The 27821-nt window shown below is 45.2% G+C and overlaps 1 protein-coding gene across 1 annotated transcript in view; it reads right to left on the reverse strand.

The window, feature by feature from the left end:
- dipk1c (divergent protein kinase domain 1C) overlaps positions 1-27821 on the reverse strand; it is an 89335-nt gene that overhangs the window by 23713 nt on the left and 37801 nt on the right. Inside the window, exons 2-3 of the mRNA XM_070879039.1 lie at positions 20986-21681; positions 6195-6359 (exon numbers count right to left, since the gene is read on the reverse strand). Of these exons, the coding sequence (XP_070735140.1) occupies positions 6195-6359; positions 20986-21681 (861 nt within the window). The remainder of the gene's footprint in view (positions 1-6194; positions 6360-20985; positions 21682-27821) is intronic.

A 27821-nucleotide genomic window follows, 5' to 3' on the forward strand; every position in this document is an offset into this window, starting at 1 on the left:
TACAGGGCCTTGGTGAGGCCTCACCTGGAATATTGTGTTCAGTTTTGGTCTCCTAATCTGAGGAAGGACATTCTTGCTATTGAGGGAGTGCAGTGAAGATTCACCAGACTGATTCCCGGGATGGCAGGACTGACATATGAGGAGACTGGATCGACTGGGCTTGTATTCACTGGAGTTAAGGATGAGGGGATCTCAGAAACATATAAAATTCTGACAGGACTGGACAGGTTAGATGCAGGAAGAATATTCCCGATGTTGCGGTAGTCCAGAACCAGGGGACATAGTCTTAGGATAAGGGATAAGCCATTTAGCACTGAGATGAGGTGAAACTTCTTCACTCAGAGAGTTGTTAGCCTGTGGAATTCCCTGCCACAGAGAGTTGTTGATGCCAGTTCATTGGATATATTCAAGAGGGAGTTAGATATAGCCCTTACGGCTAAAGGGATCAAGGGGTATGGAGAGAAAGCAGAAAAGGGGTACTGAGGGAATGATCAGCCATGATCTTATTGAATGGTGGTGCAGGCTCGAAGGGCCGAATGGCCTACTCCTGCACTTATTTTCTATGTCTCTATGTGTTTGAGACTGTAGATCCTACATTGGACTGTACAGTCACCTGACAACTCACTTTTAGAGTGGAAGCAAGTCATCCTCAACTCCAAGGGACTGCTTATGATGATGATGATGATGGATATAACATGGCTGCAATGGAGCTGTATAATTGAGCCCGGATTTAAAAGTGCTTGGGTTAAATTTCTCATAATTGGTAACAGTACATTTGAGAAAGTAGTATCAAATGCTGATGTCTTATGTTGTCAAATCGGGGTCTCTGGAACCTCGAGAGACTATTTGGTGATGAAGTCAGGTTTCTGTCACTCTGATTTCTGATTTCTCTGCATTAGCTGACTTAGTGGCAATTTATTTCTGTTAATGTATGCGGATTTTAAAAAATAGCCGTACGTCATCTGGCTGTGCGCCTTCCAGCTGCAGTACAAACATACCAGCCAGAAGATCCAGTGCATCACCTTATTCAGAAAAGGTACACTTGTTTTCATCCTCCATCTGCCTGGTGTCTGATCTCGTTCAGATCCTTTGATCTAATTGAGGCTAGGTGCAAAGCCTAAGGCCCTCTTGTACCTGAAAACCTGTGGTTGCCCAGCATGGACCCAGGAAACTGAGGAGAGAAGGACCATGAACCCATTCCTGCCTCATCAGCATAGGATTTCCATGCTTGTGTTAGCTATAGGTGCAAGAGTTTTAACCCTTGCCCCCCTGTGAAGGTCTCCAGAAAACTTTGGGGAAGACAAAGGAGTGGATGTCCAGCATTTCGGTTAATGTCCTTTTTTTCCCCTGCTTTACTCCCAGAAAATAATTTGTCCCCGGGTACAAAGTGGTGAAAAATCAGCTCCACAACTGTTACAGCATGCCCTACACTGTAAAATTGAACATCAACAAACATGCACACAACAGTGCATTCCTAAAGTCGTCTAACCATCAAATCATGAGCCAATCCAGCAACTATGTTTGTTCATTCCTGGCTGAACTTACCAGCAATGTGCACAGCAGTAATTATTTGTAATGCAAGCCCATTTCTAGCCAGTTTTCATGTTTCTGCCAGCCTACCAAGAAACCACTCACTTTCAACCTCCGCTCCAGTTGCTTTTGATATTCGAAATTCCTTCACTGAAACATTATTACAAGGTTCAGCCCACTCTTCATTTAAAAATTTAAAAATTGGATCTTGCTGGTGCAGGGCATCTTGCAGCGTACACCATTAGTTAGTCTCCTGCACCCTTCAGCTCGAAATGTTTTTTTGCACCGTAACTTGGAAGTGCGAGCTGATAACGGTGGTGCCAGGGCAGCGGGGCAGCGGGGCATCTGCGATTTTCATGACCAGCGAGACTCACAGTCTATCTCCTTAATAAATGAGATTTGAGGATTGAGAAAGAAACAGAGGCACAATGGGGAAGGAGGATGAATTAAACTCAATTCCGGTGAAGAAAGAGAAAGAAAGATAAAAAGAGAGAGAGAAAGAAAGAAAGAAAGAAAGAGAGAGAGAAAGAAAGAAAGAAAGAAAGAGAGAGAGAAAGAAAGAAAGAAAGAAAGAAAGGAGAGAGAAAGAAAGAAAGAGAGAGAGAGAGAGAGAAAGAGAGAGAGAGAGAGAGAGAAAGAAAGAAAGAGAAAGAAAGAAAGGAGAAAGAAAGAAAGAAAGGAGAAAGAAAGAAAGAAAGAAAGGAGAAAGAAAGAAAAAGAGAGAGAGCGAGCGAGCGAGAGAGGAGAGAGGCGAGAGAGAGAGAGAGAGAGAAAGAAAGAAAGAAAGAAAGAAAGAAAGGAGAAAGAAAGAAAGAAAGGAGAAAGAAAGAAAGGAGAAAGAAAGGAGAAAGAAAGAAAGAAAGAAAGGAAGAGAGAGAGAAAGAGAAAGAAAGAGAGAGAAAGAGAGAGAAGGAAAGAAAGAGAGAGAGAAAGAAAGAGAGAGAGAGAAAGAAAGAAAGGAGAGAGAGAGAGAGAGAAAGAAAGAAAGGAGAGAGAGAGAAAGAAAGAGAGAGAGAGAGAGAGAAAGAGAGAGAGCGAGAGCGAGAGCGAGAGCGAGAGCGAGAGAGAAAGAAAGGAGAGAAAGAAAGAAAGAGAAAGAAAGAAAGAAAGGGAGAGAGAAAAAGAAAGAAAAAGAGAGAGAAAGAAAAAAAGAAAGGAGAGAAAGAAAGAGAGAGACTCAGACAGGAAGGAAAAAGAAAGAAAAACAGTGTAATTTTAATTTTAAATCTCTATGAACAATTCACACTACCTGAAGGAAAGATTTAAGAGTAAACTCAATGGTTTAAGTTGTTCCCTTTCTGGGCCAGAGAGGTTGTTTGGTATTGCACTAATAATTATCACATCGTTAAAAGGGCACTTATGCTTGTAATTGCCAGACTTAACTTTCTGCAGGAAGTTTAATGGGCAAATCCAACAAGTTCTTAAAAATAACAGGGAGGCTAAGGGCAAGATGCCGTTTGTGCGAAGCAAATGGCGGGGCGGGGTAAATCCACCAGCAACTTCTGGAGATTTGCAACTCACGGTGTAGCTCTAACTCCCCTGAATTTGCTGGCCGATTTATACATTAATAACGCCATACGTTGTTAACACCTGGAAGATCTAGCCCATTAATCTGCCTGGCAATGAGCTCTGACAGAGACAGCAATAGTTTCTAAAGGCCAGTGATATATATTTAAAATGTTACCATCTGCTTCAATTTCAGTTTTACGGTTTGTTAGTAACGCAGCATTAGAAAGTTAATGATGCTGATTAAACAGCACTCTGGGGAATCACACTGATGTGCATGTGGCAGCATGCACAAGTTCACCAATTATACCTCTTGGTAATCCTCCCTGTTTTCTGTCAGTTTTACTGCTTATATGAAGTTTCAGAGATTTGCTGCTTTTTTTCAACAAGTAATTGTTACACATTTATAATAATTTGCAAAATAAAAGCAGCTGTGAGGGGGAGCAGTGAGTTTATAGAAAATAAACTATGAAGTGATGCATCCTTCAAGATCGGTTTATGTCCCGTTAATCTCCACCATTCCAATATATTTACTTTATACCATCCGTGAAGCCGATTTCATTTTAAAAATAGAATCACTGCATTTTAAATTAAAAATGTCATAGTTTATGGAAAAAATTTTTAGGATAAGTTTAGAAGTATGGTGGATAGATTTGCCTCTGCTCCTCTCTCTTAAAATTTAGAATGATTATAGGCTTCAGTCAAACATTGAGGGAGCAAGTTTGAAGCATCCATGCAGATGATTGGATCTAGGTCACTGTGATTTTAGTCCATTAATGCATTAGAACCAAGGGATTCAAATTTCCTACCAGTCACCATGGTTGCCCAGAGAGCAAGCAAAATGTCAGCTAACAAAGTTCCCACAACAAATCTGTACTGAACGAGACAGTCATCTCAGTTTATGGGTACATAGGAATTACATAGAGATTCCATAGGGTATGCAGCACAGAAACAGGCCAGCGTTTATGCTCCACTCGAACCTCCTCCCGTCTTTCCTCATCTAACCCTACCAGTATAACCCTCTATTCCCTTCTCCCTTATATGCTTATCTAGCCTCCCCTTAAATGCATCGACACTATTCGCTTCAGCCACTCCCAGTGGTAGCGTGATCCACATTCTCACCACTCTCTGGGTGAAGAAGTTTTTTCTGAATTCCACCTATTGGATTTCTTGGTGACTATCTTATATTGATGGCCTCTAGTTTTGCTCTTCCCTACAATGTATCTCTATCAAAATATTTTATAATTTTTAAAACATCTACTAGGTCATCCCTCAGCCTTCTCTTTTCAAGAGAAGAAAGACCCAGCCTGTTCATCCTTCCCTGATAGGTATAACCTATCATTTCTGGTATCATCCTTGTAAATCTTTTCTGCACCCTCTCCAGTGCCTTTGTAACCTTTACATAATATGGCGACCAGAATTGTACACAGTACTCCAAGTGTGGTCAAACCAAACTTTGATAAAAGTTCAGCATAACGTCCCAACTTTTCAATTCTATTTCCTGAGAAATAAATCTTGCTGCTTGGGGCTCAATTTTCCTCAGTATTTGCTCCGTTTTTTTTTGGAGTAGGCTGCTTTTTCTGGCCTAACTTAAAAATCCCCAGTTTCCTCGATCAATTTGCACCAGCATAATTGACTTAATTAAGTTTTTTTTTAGGTACGTTTTTTTTTCTCAAAAGGGGGCGTTACCAGCCACCTACAGCAATTCTGGCCATTTAGGCAACTTTGGCCAGCTAATAGTTACTCTAGTTCTACTTAGGCCAGCGTATGCGGCCATTCGAGAAAACTCTTGTGGACAGTTAAAGAAGTCAGCACAGGTAAGTGCAGCAGCAGCAGCAGGAAAGTTAAGAGAGAAGAGGAGAGAGGGATGAGGGAGGAAGAGAGAGGTAGGGGAGGAAGAGAGAGGTGAGGGGAGGGGAGGAGAGGGGATGGGGGGGAAGCCTTTGACCGGGAGGGAGGAGACCAATCGGCCTGGGCTAGGGGCAGGAGAACGCACCGGCAAGCCCTTCGGCCAGGGCTAGGGGCGGGGGAGCAGACCGGGAGGCTGAAGACAGCGCAGGTAGTTCAGGGGGTGCGGGACGGGGGGCAGGGGGGAGGCCCTTTCGGCTCGGGAAGTCAGTTTCCAGCCCAACCTCAGCCTTTTTTCAGTTTCTAACCTCAGCCCTTCTGAGTGTCCCTTGTTACCCTAGCAACATCAGTTTTTGGCACAGGCCTTAAGCTCCACCCACAAAGTTTAAGGCCAATCTGCGCTGCTCCAAATTAAAAGTTAATTCCGGTGAAAGTTGGATTTTTTTTGGCATATTTGAGCCACTAAAAAATCATATGTACCTCTTCAACTGTGCCAAAAATCACCCTTGTGGAAAATTGAGCCCTTGGTTTGTATTGTTATGGCTACTTTTAATAATGTGTATCTGTACTCCGAGATCCCTTTACTCTTCTGCCCCATTTAGATTCTTATTTTCCAAGTAATATGTGACCTCCCTATTTTTCTTAAAAATGCAATACCTCACATTTATTTTCCACCTATGAAGTGCTATGGAAGACATAGTTTGTTAGCAGGCACAAGTAATGTGGAATGGAAACCAGCGAGGTGGAGAGAAACCAGGATACAATCCAAACATACAAAAAATGATGGACAGGTAAAGACCATTTGATCCATTGAGCCTATCCTTATGATAACTTGTCTATCTTACCATATACACTCCACCCCACCCAGAACCATGTGATCTCTTGGGAGGCAAAAAGCCAGATTAAAAAAAACAGGCCAATTTGGGGAGAAAAAAATCTGGGAAATTCCTCTCCGACCCATCTAGGTGATCAAAACTAGTCCAGGAGATCACTCTGGCCATTGAATTCACTACAGTACACACAATGAAGAGGAGGGATGAGCAGGTTGTCAACTGGAATGACAAGAAAGAGCGGAACAAACATGGGGAGCCACAGATAGTGTTTAGAAGGCAATGAATTGGGCTGCAAAGTGAGTGGAGTTAGGATTGGTGAACGGATGTGCTAATTGTGTTCTTAATGGTGGTCACTGGTCATAAACCACAATAATATTCCCATATACATATCATATCACCCGAGGTGTATGGACATTAAAGCCAAACTATTGATGAAAATACATTCATGAAATTTAAAGTAAAAACGTTTTCACTGACCTGCAGGTTATTATTTGAACGCTCTGCTTTGCATTTTTTAGTCTTTATATTACACCTAGAGAAACAGTCAAAAAAATTGCAGTCTTCATCACCTGTGCAATTTTGTTCAAGGATGTCACGCATTTTGGGTTCAAAAAAGGCCATGTCGACATCAATCGCAACAACCTGCAACAGATAAATGGAAACACAGCTTATAGCTCCAAATTACCTTCAGCAGGTTTCAATTGGTTGTTATTGCATTTTTATTAAATGAGTTTCTGTATAAAATAGAAAATACTGTCAACGATATTAGCAGACAAAAAACTTAAAAGTGTTCAGTTGCATTCCTGTTAGCTATTTTAATTGAAATATTAAACCATTTATTTGAAACTTATAGGAGTAGCTTTATCTACACTGAGGGCAGAAACTACACTAGCAAATTGCTCAACACAACCCTCAGCAAACAAGGCCAGTCTGTGGTAACTCAATGATTTAAGTTAAAAGAAGTTTAACTGCTCATATGAAACAGTTGGTCATCCTTAACACTTTCACACATGGGAGGAAAATTTTACCCCAAAAATCATGTGGGTTGTGGTCGGGCCGGAGGCTGAAGTGTTAAAAACTGAATTCCAATCCTTAACCTGCCTCCAACCCGCCCACATCTGGTTTTAACACAGCCGGTATGGGGTGGAGGTGGGGAACGCGTTGGCAGCTAATCCGCTCCCAGGAGATGGGACGTCAATTTAAAAATCATAAGGCGGCTTGTGTGCCCCAGATTTAACGAACATTTTAAATTTAATTGTGACTGGTTGGGTTTCTCAGGCCTCAGTAAGGTGGATCCATGAAGTAAGTGCCTTCATACCTACCTCCTGGATCCAACGTTTCCTGCCAAACCCACCACCGCGATTGGATATTCCTCCCGCCTCCATGAGGCCTTCGATCCCTCCCACGAGACCCCCAATCCCTCTCCCCCCGCCCAACAAGGTCTCTGATCACCTTCCTGGACACCCTGCCCCAGATCCACCAGCCCCAATACTTCCCTCCTTCCCCCCCTCCCCATGCTCAGGTCCCAATCCTCTCTTCCTCCCCCACCCCCGCTTCCCCATCACCACCACTCCCCACCTCCCCCTCCCCCACCACCCCCTCGCCCCAGTGCTCTGGTCCCAATTCTCTCCTTACCCACCCCCCCGACCCCTCCACACCCCGATCCTCTCTCCCCCCACCACTCCAACCCCAATGCTCTGGTCCCGATCCTCTCCCTCCTCTGGCCCTGACCCTCCCACAGCTCCCACTTGATCCCTCCCTCCCTCTTCTCTGTGGCCAAGTGCTGCAAGGCCTGCCAGTCAGCCTCCCTAGCCGTATACAGATTCAATAGTAGCCTTCAAAAAGGAATTGGATAAATACTTGAAGGAAAAAAAAAAATCGCAGGGATATGGGGAAAGAGCGAGGCAGTGGGACTAACTGGATTGCTCTTCGAAAGAGCTGGCACATACTCGATGGGCCGAATGTCCTCCTTCTGTGCTGTACTATTCTATGATTCTATGATTCTATTCTATGCATCCAACCCAGCAATTACCGCTCTATCAGCCTATTCCCAATCATCAGCAAAATGATGGACATCAACAGTGCTATCAGGTGACATTTACTCATTGTATCATCAGTGATTCCATAATTCAAGGTCATGGTAGGGGCTGCCATCTCCTTACGATTCTTCATTATCAGAAAGTCACAACTTGTCCAGCAGACTTACCTGCAGCTGACATCTAAAACCCTGGTTAGGTCACTGTCATGTATCCTACATGGTTACTGCTTGTACTATTACAAGGTGTGCCACCAGAGGACACTGCAGTGGGAGACTTGTAGGTTACCTGTACAGGTGTGCCAGGCCTAGTATAAAACGCAGGCCACCAGATGTGATCCTCACTCTGAAGTTACAGTAAATGGACTAAGGTCACTACAGTTCAAGCACAACACATTGTCTCGTGGAGTCATTATTTGAGCATCTGAAGACATAACAATTGGCGACGAGATTACGGACCTTCACGTGAAAATGGCCACCTTTGGTACGTTGCAGCAGTTCGCCGAAGGTGCTGATTGGGAAGCCTTTGTAGAGAGGCTCAACCATTTCTTCACAGCAAACGACCTGGTAGGCGACAATCCAGCCACACTAGCTGATAAGCACAGAGCTATCCCGCTAACCAGTTGTGGGCCCACCGTCTATGGCTTCGTCAGGGACTTGTTGGCACCAGTGAAGACAACGACCAAGACGTACGAGGCGCTTGTAATGCTGATCCAAGAGCAACTCAAACCCAAAGCGAGCATCCTCACAACCAGACACCGGTTTTATACACACCGATGGCTGAAAGCCAGGAGATCGCGAAATATGCTGCAGACCTCAGGAGGCTGGCGGCACCGTGTGATTTCGGCGACCACCTCATCGAAGCGCTGTGGGATATCTTTGTCATCGGAATCGGCTATGAGGGCCTTCTTCATAAGCTACTATCTGTGGATACCACAATCACACTGCAGAAGGTCATCTCCATGAGCCAAGCATTCATGAACTCAACCTGCGGCTCTAGGCGGATGATTCATCCTCAGTACTCAAACCCGGCAAATACTGTGCACAGAATGGTGCATTTTAGAGGCTGGACTGTAGAACGTGAATCTTCACAGGGCAGAGAGAGAACAGGCCCCTCAAATCCCTTAACTCAGAGTCCGCTGAGGGGGGCTAATCGAGTAGCACCATGCTGGTGTTGCGGAGGGAATCACAGAGCTCACCAGTGCCGTTTTAAAGACTATGTATGTAAAGGCTGCAGCACAAAGGGCCATCTTCAGCGAATGTGTAAAAGAAATATGACTCACTGTGTTGATGAAGTGTCTGCAGGTGGCCATGAATCCAGTGCGGATTATAAAGCGATAGGCAGAGAGGCAGTTCAGCCCCACGATGAGGTATATAGCATGTTTACCTGCACCACAGAATGTTCTCTGTTGAGGGTGGAAGTTGAGATAAAGGGTGTTCCAGTTTTCATGGAAGTGGACACGGGGTGAGCCAGTCAGTAATGAATCAAGAAGCCTTTGAGAGACTATGGGACAATCAGGCTGAACGACCCAAGTTGGTCCCGGTTCAGGCAAAGCTGCGCACCGACGCCAACGAACTTATCCCAATCGTTGGTAGTGCGAATGTAAAGGTACTCCATGATGGCGCGGTGCACCAGTTACCCCTGTGGTTTGTTGCAGGTGATAGGCCAACACTACTCAGAAGAAGGTGGATGGAGAAGATTCATTGGAGCTGGGAAGATTTCATCCCTTCAGCAATCGACGTTCCTCACGCTCAGAGGCAAAGCAAGCCCCCACCTGAGGTTGGATCCGGCACCAGAGAGCAGGCCAGCACAGCACCCGAGGCACAGACCGCTCAGCACGACTACGTGGAGATGATCCGCTGAGACGACCCGAACGCACCTTCCAGGCTCCAGTGGCAGGAGTCCAGAGGAAGAAAATCAGACCCAGAGGTGACTTCCCAGCTTCGGTGGCAGAACCCGGGGAGAAGAGCATCACAGCAGTCGACATTGTGGATAGAAGAAAGATGGCGCCCAAACCACGAGGTGATGCACTGAAGAAAAAGATGGCGGCGGCCAGACCATGAGGTGCTGCGCTGATGGAGCAACACGTGGTACCAAGCGAAGAAAAGGATTGGGGTAAAGATAGCAAGGCTCTCTTAAAGGAGGCCCACAACTCACCACACTTAAAGGGACAGTTCCACACTCTCAATCAATGTAACAGCAACTGAGTTAGATGTAAAATGTGTAATTGATGATGATCAGAATTGTGTACATGCAACAAGCAAGGAAAAGTCACGCGATTGTGATCGGAGCTATGGGCTATTTACAATAAGTAATAAAACGTTGTGTGATGTAGGATTTCAACTGCATACAGTCAATGCAGCGGGCATACACCCAGCGGGAACACACAGGTCCAGCAAGCTACCCAATGCTGTAGCCTGCATCCCTGGGACTAGACTGATGCACCACGGAGTATGGCCACAAGCAGCTAATATAGACAAGCTGCAGAGCAAGCGATCTCAGGAGGGCAGTGGCACCAGTATTGACTCCCTGCCTCGATCGACTTCACCTCTCAGGCACCAACCGCCATGAGTCTGAAAGAGCAAACTGCGCTAAGGCACAGCCCCCAGACCCTATCGCCACCAAGGCTACACCCAGGAATGAAGGGTCACCCACAACAGTTCTCCCAAGTGGGACTGGGACCAGCCAGGATCCTAAACCAAATAACGCCCAGGCAAGTGAGTCAGCAGTTCTCTGCACACTGCCAGATGACTGCTCCTCGGAGCAGCAGCGACCTGGGGCACAAGGAGAGGACAGGGAGGTCACAGGCATCTGTGAACCTGCCCGATGCTAGAAGCAACGGCAAAAGCCCCGAGAGCAGGCAACTTGAGCCAACCGGGTTCCCACTGCCAGCACTGGGCACCATCCAGCAGTTCTGGCACTAGTTTGTCCTCACGCACCGGTGCTGACACTAGCACTGACTCCAAGTATATACCTCACCATTCAAATATACTTACCTCACCACGGTACCATGAATGCAATACTGTAAATGCAAATGTTTTGGAGGTCCTGAATGTATATGAATGTAATGAGCCAACGGCACAATCTGTATGTGGCGGGGGAGAGAATGGAGTGATCATGGACGCACAAACAGAAACCACCAGCAACTCTACTGCCAATGAAACACCACCTACTCACCCAAGATGGAAAGGACCCTCCAAGGATCAACCAGAGAGAGCTAAGCCCAGAGCACAGTCAATGCAAAGGCAGTGTACACTAAGGACTTGGGGGAGAGTGATGTCATGTATCCTACATGGTTACAGCTTGTACTATTACAAGGTATGCCAGAAGAGGGCACTGCAGTGGGAGACTTGTAGGTTACCTGTACAGGTGTGCCAGGCCTCGTATAAAAGTCAGGCCACCAGATGTGATCCTCACTCTGGAGTTACATTAAATGGACTAAGGTCACTACAGTTCAAGCACAACACATTGTCTCATAGAATCATTATTAGAGCATCTGAAGACATAAGTCACCATCACCTTCTATCTTTGCCTTGGTGGACTCTTCATTGGCCTGGTCTCTACATTTCTCAGAACCTTCCTGTCCCAGCTGCATTGCACCCATTTCACCTTCTACACCTACCACTTGGGTGTGCCGGAACTTCTAAATCCGGTTCCTATTTTTTGCTTTTTGCACCCATTACCAGAACCTGGATCCTGTGTCCATACCCAGAAATGGATCCCCTGATATGCTGGAATTCCTGCCCAAGTCAGGCTCCTGCACAGACCTCCTTGTTCTGCTGTGAGTGGAAAGCACTGTAAAATGTCCCTTACCTGTATGTGCATACATGTATTTGCATATACATGTCCATGTATGGGGCTGAGAATCCACAGCCATTCCAGCACACTCCTGACCCCAAAGTTTGAGTTTCCTGTGCTATGTGGGAAGCTAGGAAGGCTCCCAGTGTCCCTGATGACTACATGTGCAGGAAGTGTATCCAGCTGTCAGACCGCATTGCGGCACTGGAGCTGCGCATGGATTTACTCTAGAGCATCCGCGATGCTGAGGATGTCATGAATAGCATGTTTAGTGAGTTGGTCACACCGCAGCTAAAGGTTACTCAGGTAGATAGGGAATGGGTGACCATCAGGCAGAGCGGTGGAAGGAAATGCAGGGGTCCCCTGCGGTCATCCCCCTCCAAAACAGATACACTGCCTTGGGTGCTGTTGGTGCGGGGGGGGGGGGGATAACTCACCAGGGGAGGGCAGCAACAGCCGCCAAATTCATGGCACCGTGGGTGGCTCTGCTACACAGGAGGGCAGGAAAAAGAGTGGGAGAGCTATGACGGTAGGGGATTCTATTGTAAAGGGAATAGATAGACGTTTCTGTGGCCGCAATCGAGACTCCAGGATGGTATGTTGCCTCCCTTGTGCAAGGGTCAAGGATGTCTCGGAGCGGCTGAGGGACATTTTGAAGGGGGAGGGTGAACAGCCAGTTGTCGTGGTGCATATAGGTACCAATAATATAGGTAAAAAATGGGATGAGGTACTACAAGCTGAATTTAGGGAGCTAGGAGTGAAATGAAAAAGTATGACCTCAAAAGGTAGTAATCTCAGGATTGCTACCAGTGCCATGTGCTAGTCAGAGTAGAAATTGCAGGATAGCTAAGAAGAATATGTGGCTTGAGGAATGGTGCAAGAGGGAGGGATTCAAATTCCTGGGATATTGGAACCGGTTCTGGGGGAGGTGGGACCAGTACAAACCGGACGGTCTGCATCTGGATAGGACCGGAAACAATGTCCGAGGGGGAGTGTTTACTCGTGCTGTTGGGGAGAGGTTAAACTAATATGGCAGGGGGATGGGAATCTATGCAGGGAGACAGAGGGAAGCAGAATGGGGGCAGAAGCAAAAGATAGAAAGAAGAAAAGTAAAAGTGGAGGGCATTCTAAAAGGGCAAAGTGTGTTAAAAAGACAAGCCTGAAGGCTCTGTGCCTCAATGCGAGGAGTATTCATAATAAGGTGGATGAATTAACTGCGCAGGCAGCTATTAACGAATATGATATAATTGGCATTATGGAGACATGGCTCTAGGGTGACGAAGGCTGGGAACTCAACATCCAGGGGTATTCAATATTCAGGAAGGATAGACAGAAAGAAAAAGGAGGTGGAGTAGCATTGCTGGTTAAAGAGGAAATTAACGCAATAGTAAGGAAGGACATTAGCTTGGATAATGTGGCATCTGTATGGGTAGAGCTGCGGAATACCAAAGGGCAGAAAACGCTAGTGGAAGTTGTGTACAGACCACCAAATAGTAGTAGTGAGGTTGGGGACAGCATCAAACAAGAAATTAGGGATGCATGCAATAAATGTACAGCAGTTATCATGGGCGACTTTAATCTACATATAGATTGGGCTAACCAAACTGGTAGCAATACGGTGGAAGAGGGTTTCCTGGAGTGTATTAGGGACGATTTTCTAGACCAATATGTCAAGGAATCAACTAGAGGGCTGGCCATTCTAGACTGGATGATTTGTCATGAGAAAGGACTAATTAGCAATCTTGTTGTGCGCGGCTCCTTGGGGAAGAGTGACCAGAATATGGTAGAATTCTTCATTAAGATGGAGAGTGACAAATTAATTCAGAAACTAGGGTCCTGAACTTAGCAAAAGGTAACTTCAAATGGTATGAGACGTGAATTGGCTAGAATAGACTGGTGAATGATACTCAAAGAGTCGACGGTGGATCGACAATGGCAAACATTTAAAGATCACATGGATGAACTTCAACAATTGTACATCTCTGTCTGAAGTAAAAATAAAATGGGGAAGGTGGTTCAACTGTGCCTAACAAGGGAAATTAAGAATAGTGTTAAATCCAAGGAAGAGGCATATAAATTGGCCAGAAAAAGCAGCAAACCTGAGGACTGGGTAAAATTTAGAATTCAGCAGAGGAGGACTAAGGGTTTAATTAGGAGGGGGAAAATAGATTGAGAGAGGAAGCTTGCCGGAAACATAAAAACTGACTGCTAAAGCTTCTATAGATCTGTGAAGAAAAAAAAGATTAGTGAAGTCCCTTGCAGTCAAAATCAGATGAATTTATAAATGGGGAACAAAGAAATGGCTGACCAATTGAACAAATACTTTGGTTCTGTCTTCACGAAGGAAGACACAAATAACCTTCTGAGAATACTGGGGGAGCAAAGGTCTTAAGAAAGAGGAACTGAAGGAAATCCTTATTAGAGCAGTTAGCCTAACAACAGTAGTGGGGAAAATGTTGGAATCAATTATTAAGGATGAAATAGCAACGCATTTGGAAAGCAGTGACAGGATCGGTCCAAGTCAGCATGGATTTATGAAAGGGAAATCATGCTTGACAAATCATCTTGAATTTTTTGAGGATGTAACTAGTAGAGTGGACAGGGGAGAACCAGTGGATGTGGTGTATTTGGACTTTCAAAAGGCTTTTGACAAGGTTCCACACAAGAGATTGGTGTGCAAAATTAAAGCACATCGTATTGGGGGTAATGTATTGACATGGATAGAGAACTGGTTGGCAGACAGGAAGCAGAGAGTTGGGATAAGCGGGTCCTTTTCAGAACAGCAATCAGTGACTAGTGGGGTGCCGCAGGGCTCAGTGCTGGGACCCTAGCTATTTACAATATACATCAATGAAGGAATTGAATGTAATATCTCAAAGTTTGCAGATGATACAAAGCTGGGTGGCGGTGTGAGCAGTGAGGAGGATGCTGAGAGGCTGCAGGATGACTTGGACAGGTCAAGTGAGTGGGCAAATGCATGGCAGATGCAGTATAATGTGGATAAGTGTGAGGTTATCCACTTAGGTGGCAAAAACACGAAGGCAAAATATTATCTGAATGGTGGCAGATTAGGAAAAGGGGAGGTGCAACGAGACCTGGGTGTCATGGTTCATCAGTCATTGAAAGTTGGCATGCAGGTAGAGCAGGCGGTGAAGGCGGAAAATGGCATGTTGGCCTTCATAGCTCGGCGATTTGAGTTTTGGAGCAGGGAGGTCTTACTGCAATTGTACAGGGCCTTGGTGAGGCCTCACCTGGAATATTGTGTTCAGTTTGGTCTCCTAATCTGAGGAAGGACGTTCTTGCTATTGAGTGAGTGCAGCGAAGATTCACCAGACTGATTCCCGGGATGGCAGGACTGACAGATGAGGAGAGACTGAATCGAATGGGTCTGTATTCACTGGAGTCTAGAAGGATGAGGGGATCTCATAGAAACATATAAAATTCTGTCAGGACTGGACAGGTTAGATGCAGGAAGAATGTTCCTGATGTTGGGGAAGTCCAGAACCAGGGGACATAGTCTAAGGATAAGGGGTAAGCCATTTAGGACTGAGATGAGGAGAAACTTCTTCACTCAGAGTTGTTAACCTGTGGAATTCTCTACTGCAGAGGGTTGTTGATGCCAGTTCATTGGATATATTGAAGAGGAAGTTAGAAATGGTTCTTACGGTTAAGGGTATCAAGGGGTATGGAGAGAAAGCAGGAAAGGGGTACTGAAGGAATGATCTGCCATGATCTTATTGAATGGTGCTGCAGGCTCGAAGGGCCGAATGGCCTACTCCTGCACCTATTTTCTGTGTTTCCATGATTCCTGGATTACCTTATGGTGCGGAGCCTCTGCCCAGCCTACAAGGCCATTGATGGAAGAGACTGGGAACTCCCTAAGTCGGAGGGGCGGACACCCAGCAACCCCATCATCCTAGTAAGCGTCAGCTGGCATTTCTAGCCTCTGCGGTGCCACAGATTTGCCCCCATACCTGCCAAAGGCCCACTGCTCTTGCCCCTACCACTCTACCTTAGCAGGGTCAGCTGAGGAGTTCACCAGTGGCCGTGACCCCAGCTTAACTGCCGGGAATTCCCCTCATCAGGCCATTTCCAAGTTTGTGTGGGTGTGTGTGTATGTGATGGTTGTTCTCTGTGTGTGTGGGTGTGTGTTTGTGTTGTTCTGTGTGTGTTGGTGTGGCTTTGTTTGTGCGCGTGTGTTTGTATGCCTATAAGTATGTAGTGGTAAGGTCACTAAATAAAGGCTAATTCTGGATTAAATGCTAGAAGAAAAATGCCTAGGCTGGGTGAAGTAAATATTACATGAAATACTCAATACCCCCTGCATTAATCTGAAATGTAGCTTCAGACAAAACCACAAACTACATTCTCCCTCCATCGCCTGCCTTCTTGACATATCAGTCTCACAATTTCAGAACTGAGATTACAGCTGTAATTTCCCCCAGTGCAAGTTATGTCTAAGAGCACTGTTGCATTGTTGAATTGGCTCCAGTGGGACCAGTGTGAAAATGACAAGTCTCATTTACTTATGATCTGTAACTAGCACCTGTTAAGATCCTGAAGAGAGTCTCTTGGGTATAGTTAGGTAATATCAGGATGAAGATAGTCCCTTGTGGATTGGTGGATTACAAGAACATGAACATAGTGCTTGACGTTGTACTTAAATTACACAAGAAATCCCTTTTGAACATTAGGGTTACTTGAGATTATGGCGAATTCCATAGGTCCCAGCTCCAGCAACATTTTTTTTTCCAAATTCTGTGTAACTCTTTCCACCCCAAACCAACTGGAATGTTGGAAGAACCTATACTGCAAGTGGAAAGAAAATAGGGCCTAGAAATTGGGTACCGCCCAGTTTGGGGATAGTAACACGCACAAGACTTTGCTCTAGGTGCTGAAATCTCGCTCCCCATGATAAATTGGGGTTACTGTCCCCGAAAGGAAATGGAGGGCTAAATCAAGCGCACCACTTCCTTTCTGGGGCAATAGCGGGGTGCACGGCTCAGCAGCGCTAAACACTGGGTCATGCAGTGCTGCCGTGTACGAGGGGCTCTTCCCTGAATTAAAGGGAAGGGCCCAAGCTGCATACTCTGCATATATTGGGAACCCACCTACCTGGACCAACGGGGAACAGGGGTGCCGCATATGCGGCAAAGTGCTGGGCTGAGCGGTCGCAGCACCGACCCCGCAACCAAAGCGGCACCAGAGCGGAAAAGAAAATGAGAGATTTTCTTCAGGAGCAGCCGGGCACCTCCTTTTAAATTTCGCCCCGGTATCGGCCGGCCGGCAGGTATGCACCCCTTGCAGCTGGCACTGTTATCGCCCATCACTGCTTCAGAGGGCGAAACCCAATTTAGGAGCCGGGGCGCTAACGGGATGATGCGCACGGTGATGACGTCATGGTCTCCGGGTGAAGGAGATCCAGGCGCAACGCCATAGCGCCGTCCCCAAACTCCCGCCGAATTTAGCGGAAATCATTAGCGGCACCACACCCAGTCACAAAGCCACTTGCGCCTCATTGCCGCACCCCAGGGGCGCTAACAGGAGGCGCAAATGACCCCAATTTTTCACCCTATGTCTTAAAGTTACTGTAAATTATGTTAATATATAAATATGCATCAAACTATTATACCGGATTCCTCTGGTAACTTAAAGGCAGCATTAATCCATCTAAAATAAATATCTTAAAATAATGGAGTGAGGAATTTGAAATGAATGCATTAACTTTGAAAGAAAGAAAAACCTGGATTTATATAGCGCCTTTCACGACCACCTGATGTCTCAAAGCGCTTTACAGCCAATGAAGTACTTTTGGAATGTAGTCACTATTGTAATGTGGGAAATGCAGCAGCTAATTTGCGCACAGCAAGCTTCCACAAACAGTAATGTGATAATGACCAGATAATCTGCTTTTGTTATGTTGATTGAGGGATAAATATTGTTCAGAACACCTGGGATAACTCCCCTGCTCACCTTCAAAATAGTGCCCTGGGATCTTTTACATCCACCCAAGGGGGCAAACGGGGCCTCGGTTTAACGTCTCCTCCTTTGGCACAATAATATCACATAGTAATTTTCAAACTTGTATTTCTTAGAAAATATTTTGTTCCATTATCTGTATTCATAAATACCAGAGAAATGAATAAATCCTGAAATCAATTCAAATTACTTTTTATTCCTCTGACCAATTTTCTCCCCTCTCCTCTACTCCCCTCCCTGACACTGTTCCATGGGGGACAGGGCTCTCTCACCGAAGAGAGCCTTGAGGATTGGCCGGCTAATCAAATAAAAGTGGGAATCACTGCCATGCCGGATTCCATCTTCACCCAACATCTACAGACGCACTTCCAGCAGGAATCATTGGAGAATGATCAGGAGCTGGAACCCTGGATAATTCTTTCCCTTACGAACTCAGGGGAACAGAGGTCAGCTACACTGCCCAGCTGCATTAGTGTTAGGTTTCAAATAAATTAGAATTTGGTTTCAAATAAAACAAATCTGCTAATGATTTGAAAATATTTGTATCTTATATGTTGCCTTTTTTTTTAAAATTGAAGGTTTCTAATATAAATACTAATTGAGCCTCAAAGGCAATTGCTTGCAGGCAAAAATGTTCAAAAAGTGTATCTCTCTTTCTGCGATTATCTTTCTGCTCATCTCCCATTCTCAAATTCTCTCTGTTTAACATTTTGTCTCCCTCCCTATCTTTCCCCTGTCTCTATATAGAAAAGAAGAGAATATTTTTTAAATGATGAGAAACTATTAAATGTTGGTGTTCAGAGAGATTTCGATGTCCTTATACAGGAAACACAGGAAGTTACCATGCAGGTACAGCAAGCAATTAGGAAAGCTAATGGCATGTTGGCATTTATTGCAAGGTGGTTAGCGCACAAGATTAAAGTCTTCTTATAATTATACAGGGCTTTGGTGAGACCATACCTAGAGTACTGTGCACAGTTTTGGTCCCCTTATTTGAGGAAGAACATACTTGCTTTAGAGGCGATGCAATGGAGGTTCACTAGATTGATTCCTGGGATGAGAGGCTTGTTTTATGATGAAAGATTGTGTAGAATGGGCCTATACTCTCTGGAGAATGAGAGGTGATCTCATTGAAACATATAAGATTCTGAAGGTGATTGACAGGGTTGATGTTGAGAGGTTGTTTCCCCTGGCTGGGGAGTCTAGAATTAGGGGGCATAGTCTCAGGAAAAGGAGCTGGCCATTTAAAACTGAGATGAAGAGGAATTTCTGCACTTGAAGGTTGAGAATCTTTGCAATTTTCTACCCCATGGGGCTGTGGATGCTGTCATTGAATGGTTTAAGGCTGGGATACTTAGATTTTTGGACTCTAGGGGAATCAAGGGATATGGGGATCAGGCAGGAAAGTGGAATTGAAGTCAAAGGTCAGCCATGATCTTATTGAATGGTGGAGCAGGCTCACGGGCCGTATGGCCTCCTCCTGCTCCTAATTCTTATGTTCTTATATATTCCATACACAGGCCAGAAATGCCGGCGCTCAGAGGGTGGGTTCCGAGCCGCGTCCGTTGTCAAAATATAAAAGATTGACAGCAGGTCGGGATCCTGCTCTCAACCTGCCTCCATGTTAGTTTCCCAAGTGCCAGGTCTGTCTGCGCTTTACAGACCCGACACCAAGTGGCGGGACAGCCAATAGACATAGTTAAGTGCATGTTAAAAGGTACTTAAATAGCATTTTAACATGAACTTACCATTTTTCCAGCTTTTTGATGAGTTTCCAGCTTTTTGATGTGGATCGACTAGGCTTATATTCACTGGAATTTAGAAGAATGTCATCTCTGAATTTCTCTTTTGCCTTTGACTTTTTTTCTCACTCTTCCTTTGTGTGAGGCTTTGCAGTAACGTTCCGTGATCTACTGATCTGTCCTCTGTACTATATCTCTTTTTTCTCTCTTTCTTTCCATATGTCTGGTACACTGCATTCCATTGCTTTAAATGTTTATGTAAGTACATCATGACTCCAATATTCTAAGCACATATGGTTCATGAGGAAGCAGAGAGTTGGCAGAGGCAGGTACAGGACCAGAGAACACAGCAGAGGTGGGTGCAGGTAGGGAGGGACGATTCAGGTCAGGCATAGCAAAGTGGTTGAGCAACTCAAGCCATATGGGACAAAAAAGTAATTTTAAAATACTAAAAAAGTTAAACATGAAGGGAACAATTGTTGAACACAAGCACATCCCGAGATGAATTAGAGTTTTACTGTTATTGAGGGAAGTTTGAAAATTGGTAGATAGTTTCCAGATTTAAATCAAACCAGCATAAAAAAGCTACCTTTATCTTTTTTATCATATAAAAAAATAGAGAATGCTGGAAATACTCAACGGGCCAGGCAGCATCTGTGGAGAGAGAAACAGAGTTAACGTTTCAGGTCGATGACCCTTCGTCAGAACTTTATCGGGTCAATGACCAGAGCTGTTTCTCTCTCCACAGATGCTATCTGACCTGTTTTTATTTCAGATTCCAGCATCCGCAATATTTTGCTTTTATCTTTTTTATATCTGTAACAATTTAAAGTGTGATGTGATGTTTAAAGTGCGTGGTTTAAAATGTGATGAATCATAGAATCTTACAGCACAGCTATCCAATTAGTCCCACACCCCTGCTTTTTCCCCATAAGCCATATAAATGTTTCCGTTTCAAGTATATATTCAATTCCCTTTTGAAAGTTATTATAAATCTGCTTCCTCTACCCTTTCAGGCAGTGCATTCCAGTTGCAAACTAAACATAAGACTACAATGCAAATAGATAGATGTGTGTGTTTCTTGTGTGTATTTTAAGCGGTGTTCTTGAAATCTAGGAACATAGAAACAGGAGTCGGCCATTTAACTGCTCGAGCCTGTTTTGCCACTGTATTAGATCACGGTTGATCTGTAACTCAACTCCATGTCCCTGCCTTTGCCCCTTATCTAGCAAAAATCTAGCTCAGTGCGTCAACGGATTTATTAAACACGAGTTATTTTCACAGATTGGATGAGGTTTATATTATATTTCTGCCATCTTCTTTCACTGGTGTGAACCAGCTCACATAAATTAAGAGCATGTTGGAAACACACAGCAGATCCAGCAGCATCTGAAAAGAGAAATGACATTTCAGATGTTATGCAGACTTTATTGATGAAGGCTTGACATCTGTGATGTTACCCTCTCTTTTCCCTTTTCAGAGACTGATGGACCTGGTGTACATTTCCAGTATTTTTCAGATTTCAAAACCTGCATTAATCTACTAGAAAGATTATGACCCAGAATAACATACACCACTTGAAACAGACAACAGTGCACCTTTGAGTTATGATACCTTTTAAATTAATTTATGAATGGGGCGGGGAGGGGGGGGGGAGCAAATTAACCTGTCTTTTCTATGCTGTCATTCTCACATCCCCTACGGATAAATTACCGTTAGATCAGCCCTGATGGCAAAGTTTTCTGGCTTGATGTCACAAAGATGCAGCTGGTGGGAAAAGTCGTTCTCAAAGTGCCTGGCCAGTTCAAGAAAGCTCAGCGCGATTCCATTGGTCATCTGCCATAAGACCGTTCTGCTGCTGCCTCGCCAGGATGGGGTGACCAGCTCCTCCAGAGAGAAGAGATTGTGATGCCAAGCGTGACCGGCCATAAGGTACTCGACAGCGTAGAAGTGTCCACAGGAGCCCACCACTCTCAGAACGTGCTTACTGAGATCCTGCAGCAGCTGGAAAAATACATATTCCTCCTGCTGCAAGAGGGTCCACATGCTGGCCAGCTCAGCCCTCGAGAACGAGCCTCTCCTGTCCTTTAAGTGCTTGGTCCACAATTGCGGCACTGTGATGTTCTTCACCTCCAGACCCAAGGAGTGCTTGATTTCCAGTGCAGTGAAGACAAGGATGTCAATGTCCGGAATGGCTCTGCTTTCCCGCTCATCCAACAGGTACATGCTCTCATAGCTCAGGAAGTTTTCGAGCTTGGATTTCAGAATTATTGGCCGACCGTTCCAATCAGCCTGGATAACTTTTTTCCCTTTGTCATAGTAAAGGCAGCGTTTATAAACCATTGTCTGCCTGACACACAAATCCTCGCACAGGTCTCCGGTCAAGACTCCTTGTCTGTAGTCATGGCACTGGAACAAACATAGAAATATACAGTCAGTGCCATTGTATTTTATTGAAACAAAGGGCAGCAAAATATAAGTATTCAGTGAAATTAAAGTGCATTAAAGCTTTATGAACTGAAAATCTTAACATTAGATTTGGAATATTATCTAACAGATAATATTTGTCAGTAGAACATAAGAACATAAGAATTAGGAACAGGAGTAGGCCATCTAGCCCCTCGAGCCTGCTCCGCCATTCAATAAGATCATGGCTGATCTGGCCGTGGACTCAGCTCCACTTACCCACCCTCTCCCCGTAACCCTTAATTCCCTTATTGGTTAAAAATCTATCTATCTGTGATTTGAATACATTCAATGAGCTAGCCTCAACTGCTTCCTTGGGCAGAGAATTCCACAGATTCACAACCCTCTGGGAGAAGAAATTCCTTCTCAACTCGGTTTTAAATTGGCTCCCCCGTATTTTGAGGCTGTGCCCCCTAGTTCTAGTCTCCCCGACCAGTGGAAACAACCTCTCTGCCTCTATCTTGTCTATCCCTTTCATTATTTTAAATGTTTCTATAAGATCACCCCTCATCCTTCTGAACTCCAACGAGTAAAGACCCAGTCTACTCAATCTAACATCATAAGGTAACCCCGTCATCTCCGGAATCAGCCTAGTGAATTGTCTCTGTACCCCCTCCAAAGCTAGTATATCCTTCCTTAAATAAGGTGACCAAAACTGCACACAGTACCTATGTAGCCTATGCTTGTATTGTTTCTGGAATGATTGTTAAGACTCTCAGCTTAACATTATCATAGCTCTATTCAATCTTCTAGACTTCCCAATATTTTTACTTCAAATTTTATAAAAATTAAAACAAAAAGTATCGGGACTGAAATTCAGTTCCCAAATAAGACCCGTTACTGTCTGATTGTGTCGGCCTTGCGGCGGAGTCGAGCGGCTGCCGATTTCTAGTCGAATGCTAATTTCATCATGGAATTTTATGGCGGTCCCCACTTCTTTCCCACCGCTGCTAAGCGACCGTGAGTGCGTCATCAGTGCGCGCACTGCTGGGACCGCACACCTGTGTCAAAATTCAGCCCGAAAAATCTTATGCCCGCCGAGCGGTGCCCCCGACAGCCTTTTCTGTCAGTGCACCTTTCATTCCCTCTGTCAGGCCTGGCTGTGCGGTGGCCATTAAAGGCAAGGTCCCAATGCCAGCTGACTTCTATGTTGGCCAGACTATTGTGTCCCCAGGTTCAGCTGAGCCGCCAACAGGCAGCCTGGCACCCCCCTCTTGGGTGGCAGGCCGCTGGCCCGGCCAAAACCCTCCCTGGTGGCCCAGTGGCCGATACTAAATAATTGCCGATTCTCTCCCCTTTAATGGAGGCAAAATACCTGGTGACACAGATGCGCAATGACGTCACCACCTCTCCGTCGCTGAGTGACAGCGGCAGGGAATCCATCCTGCCTACAGTTCCACCCCTCACCAGCACTTACCGCCGCACTTCCGCCCCCATTATGACCAACTTCCTGGCTGATTAAAATAAAAAGATAAAGAGCTGAATATCGATCATGAGTCGACCTCATCCTACCCGGTGGTGAAAACCCTTAAAAAAACGGTAACTGTGCCAGGTTTCTGGCGGCCCTGAATTTCGGCCCCATAATGTATTGACAGAAACATAATGGAACCAACATTCCCTGAAAGTTATGTTATACATGACACCAGCTTGAAAAGAGTAAGGGCTAGACTTTCGGCACATCACCACCCATATAAGCAGGCTTTGGACGATAGCGATCTTAGTGGAAAGTCCAGCCCTGAGGGAGAAATATTGGGTGAGACACTGGGAGAACTGACTGCTCCTCTTCGAATAGTGCAGTGTAATGACCACTGAAGCAGGCAGCCAAGGGTTTTCGGTTTATCTGAACAATGGTACTTCAGACAATGCAGCACTCCCTCAGTTGAGTGTCAGCTTAGAAAATATTACATCGAATATATGGCTCAGAAACAGGGCATTCAGCTCAACCAGACCATGCCGGCGTTTATGCTCCACTCGAGCCTCCTCTCGTCTTTCCTTATCTAAATCTATCAGCATAACCCTCTATTCTCTTCTCCCTCATATGCTTGTCTAGCCTCCCCTTAAATGCATCTATACTATTTGCTTCAACCACTCCCTGTGGTAGTGAGTTCCACATTCTCACTACTCTCTGGGTAAATAAGTTTCTTCTGAATTCCCTATTTGGTTTCTTGGTGACTAACTTATATTTTCTGGTATCATCTTGTAAATCTTTTTTGCACTCTCTCCAGTGCCTCTATATCCTTTTTATAAAATGGTGTCCAGAATTTTGCACAGCACTGTGTGTGGCCTAATCAAGGTTCGATACAAGTTCAACATAACTTCTCTACTTTTCAATTCCATCCCTGTCGAAATAAACCCTGGTGCTTGTTTTTTTTTATGGCCTTGTTAAACTGCGTCACAACTTTTAGTGATTTGGATATTTGTATTCCGAGATGCCTTTGTTCTTCTACCCTATTTATTTTCCAAGTAACATGTTATTGAATGGCAGAGCAGGCCAAAATGTAGTATCTCACACTTATTTTTGTTGAAATTCATTTGCCAATTATATGCCCATTCTACAAATTTACTAATGTCTTCTTGTAATTTGTTGCAGTCCTCCTCAGTATTGACTATCCACCCAATTTGGTGTTAATTTTCAAATTTAGAAATTATCTTTTTTATTCCAAAGTCTAAATCATTAACGTAAATTGTGAACAACATTGGACCCAGCACAGATCCTTATGAAACCCCACTTTCCACCTTCTGCCACTCTGAATAGTTATTCTCTGCTTTCTGTCTTGAAACCTGTTACCTATCCATTCTGCTACCTATCCTCTGACTCCACATGCTCTGACCTTATTCATTAGTCTATTATATGGCACCATGGCCTTTTGGAAATCTAGATAAATTACATCTACCACATTTACCCTTGTCTACTCTTTCTGTTACATCTTCAAATAATTCAATGTTTATTTGTTCCCCGGTGTATGGTAAAAATAAGTTCACAGTATATTGTTTTATCAACACTTTAGTATATGAACTATAGGAACATAGGAACAGGAGTAAGCCATTTAGCCCCTCGAGCCTGTTCCACCATTCAATGAGATCATGGCTGATCTACGACCTAACTCCATATATTCGCCTTTGCCCCAAATCCCTTGTTTTGTTTAACAAAAATCTATCTCAGATTTAAAATTAACTATTGATCTAGCATCAATTGTTGTGTGCAGAAAAGAGTTCCAAAATGTTACCATCCTTTGGGCCCAACATTGCCCAACCCCTTTTTTTGACGCACTGACCTGAAGCGCGCCAAGTTTGCGCGCTGCAAAGGGCGCCAGAAAAGAGGGGCCCCATCCTGGCTGCTCTTCGGCGTCCCCGGAGTCATGGCGTGGCGTGGAGGCTGAAGGAGGGGGTGGAGCAACAGGCCAGCGCACAAAACACTGCCGGCACCTGCGCGCATGCTCAGTGAGAGCTGTGCGCATGCTCCTGCCCTCCCAGCGCGTCCTGTGGGCTGTGAGCAGGTCCCGATGCTCACAGCCCCTATCCCAGGCCGAAGGGACGCCCGATCTCACCGCACCCTATCCCCGGCCGAGTGGACTCCCACACCGGCCGGCCGGCCCGCTGAGTTCCCGGGCAGGTAAGGGCTTTGCTTTTATTTATTATTTAGTGGCTACGCTTGAAACTTTTGATTGGGGGGGGGGGCGGGGAAGGAGGAGAGTTTTGGGGGGGGGCGGGGGTGGGGGGGGGGGGAGAAAAGAGATGAGACTTCCAGACCCACGAGCTGTGATTCCTCTGGTTGCTCAGCGCGCACCCCCCACCCCCGCAACCCTAGCCCTCCGGTGCACATCTTCCCTCCCCTATCCTAAGTCGAATGGCCTCACGCACAGGCTGGCCAGCTGCCTTTCCCGGACAGACTTTAAAGATAAGGTAGGATTTACTTTTATTGTATTTTAATGCTTTGAGCTTTTCCTTAATGTTTGCTGCTTGGCTGTTGAGGTCCTCTCCAGTTCCCTTCCCTCCCCTAATGTCTGCCGAATGTGTGTTGCTTTTTCTTAACTGCCCCAAGGTTTTTCAGAGCTGGCCACATACGCTGACCTAAGTCGATTTGGAGTACGTTTTGCTGGCCAAAGTGGCATAAATGGCCAAAACTGTCGTAAGTGTCTGGGAACGCCCCCTTTTGAAAAAAAAACTGACCTTTTTAAAAAAAAAATCGCACATAACTTACTTATTCTGGAGCAAATTTTTTGTGGAAAATGGCATTTTCTAACTTACGCCAGAAAAACAACTTATTCCAAAAAAATTGATGCATGTCAATATTGGGCCCTTTGATGTGTAGAAGTGTTTCCTAATTTTACTCCTGAAATTTCTGGCTCTAATTTTTAGATTCCTAGTCCTAGAGATTCCCTAACCAGAGGAAATAAGTTCCATCTATCTACTCTATCTGTTCCCCTTAATATCTTCAAATCTTCGATCAGATCACCCCTTAACCTTCTAGGGAATACAAACCTAATTTGTGAAATCTCTCCTCATAATGTAATTCTTAGAGTCCGGGTATTATTCTGGTGCACTACCTCCAAGGCCAATTTATCCTTCCTAATGTGTGGTGCTTTTTCTTAACTGCCCCAAGGTTTTTCAGAGCTGGCCACATACGCTGACCTAAGTCGATTTGGAGTACGTTTTGCTGGCCAAAGTGGTCACTGTACTTCAGGTGTGGTCTAACCAGGTTTTGTATAACCAGGTTTTGTATAGCTGGAGCATAACTTCTACCCCCTTGAATTCTAGGCCTCTAGATATAAAGGCCAGCATTCCATTAGCTGTAATGATTATTTTCTGTACCTGTTCGTGACATTTGAATGACCTGTGTACCTGAACTCCCAAGTCTCTTTCGGCCTCCACTGTTTTTAGCTTTTCACCATTTAAAAAGTGCCCTGTTCTATCCTTTTTAGGTCTAAAGTGGATGACCTCACATTTGCCTGCATTGAAATACATTTGCCACAGTTTTACCCATTCGCTTAATCTAGCAATATTCCTTTGTAATTTTATGCTTTCATCTACACTGCGTACAATGCTGCCTATCTTTGTGTCATCGGCAAATTTGGATATGTGGCTCTCTATCCCATTATCGAAGTCATTAATAGTGAATATTGAGGGACCAAAACAGATCCCTACGGAAAACTAGTCACATCATGCAATTTTGCTTAATTTCATTCTCTGTAAAACTAGTGTAAAATTAGGAACACACTGTCAGTCATTTAGATCACAGTTACCATATGGCTGAACAGTAGCCAAACATTGCTAAGCAACAGTGGCTACGTGATCAATAAACCAGCCATATTCCTGTTTTAAATAGGGACGATCACTTAATCCAATTGTTGAGAGAAATGTTGGGGGAGAAATTCAGGGCATTTGCGCCTCCCATCGCAGACCACTTTTCGCCCAGGCACAGCACCACTAATGACTCCCGCGGGAGTTTAGCAGTGGCGGTAACCAGTAGCACCCTGCTCTGCTGCGCCGGCGATGACAACGTCATCACCGTGCGCAGTGCCCAGTTATCGCCCTGGAACGAAAATTCGGGCGTGCCCCCTGAAGCTGCGCTGGGCGATGCCAGCAACAGCTTCATGGGGCGCGTACCAGGCTGTCGGCCGCTCGCGGGGTAAAATTTAAAGAGAAGATGACGATTTGTTAAAATAAAAATGGCCAAATTAGCGGTCGCGACTTTCTTTACGTTGGATAGCAGAGTCCGTGCCGCGATCTTGCAGCCCGGCACTCCGCTTGTGTGCCAGGCTGCTGCCACGGCACCCTGCTCCCTGGTGGTTCTTGTAGGGACCTGTTTCTCCCACCACAGCTTGGCCCTCCCCTTTAATAAAGGGGAGGGCCCTGTCTACATGGCAGTGCTATGCTTCCCATCGCGTAGCACTGCGTCCCTCAGAGTCCTTCCACCCCACTCCCGCCCCACAGAGCAAGTGCAGCGCGATATTTTACACGGTGGTTGCTGTCGGGGGTGATAGCCCGAATATAGGTTGCGGGGCTGGACTTCTGAGCCTGGCACAGGAACTCCCGTCTCGCGGCTGTTACCACCCCTAAACGGGAAGCTACGCAGTTTCCCC

The sequence above is a fragment of the Pristiophorus japonicus genome, chromosome 1 (assembly GCF_044704955.1).
Source record: "Pristiophorus japonicus isolate sPriJap1 chromosome 1, sPriJap1.hap1, whole genome shotgun sequence".
Classification (NCBI taxonomy): Eukaryota; Metazoa; Chordata; class Chondrichthyes; family Pristiophoridae; genus Pristiophorus; species Pristiophorus japonicus.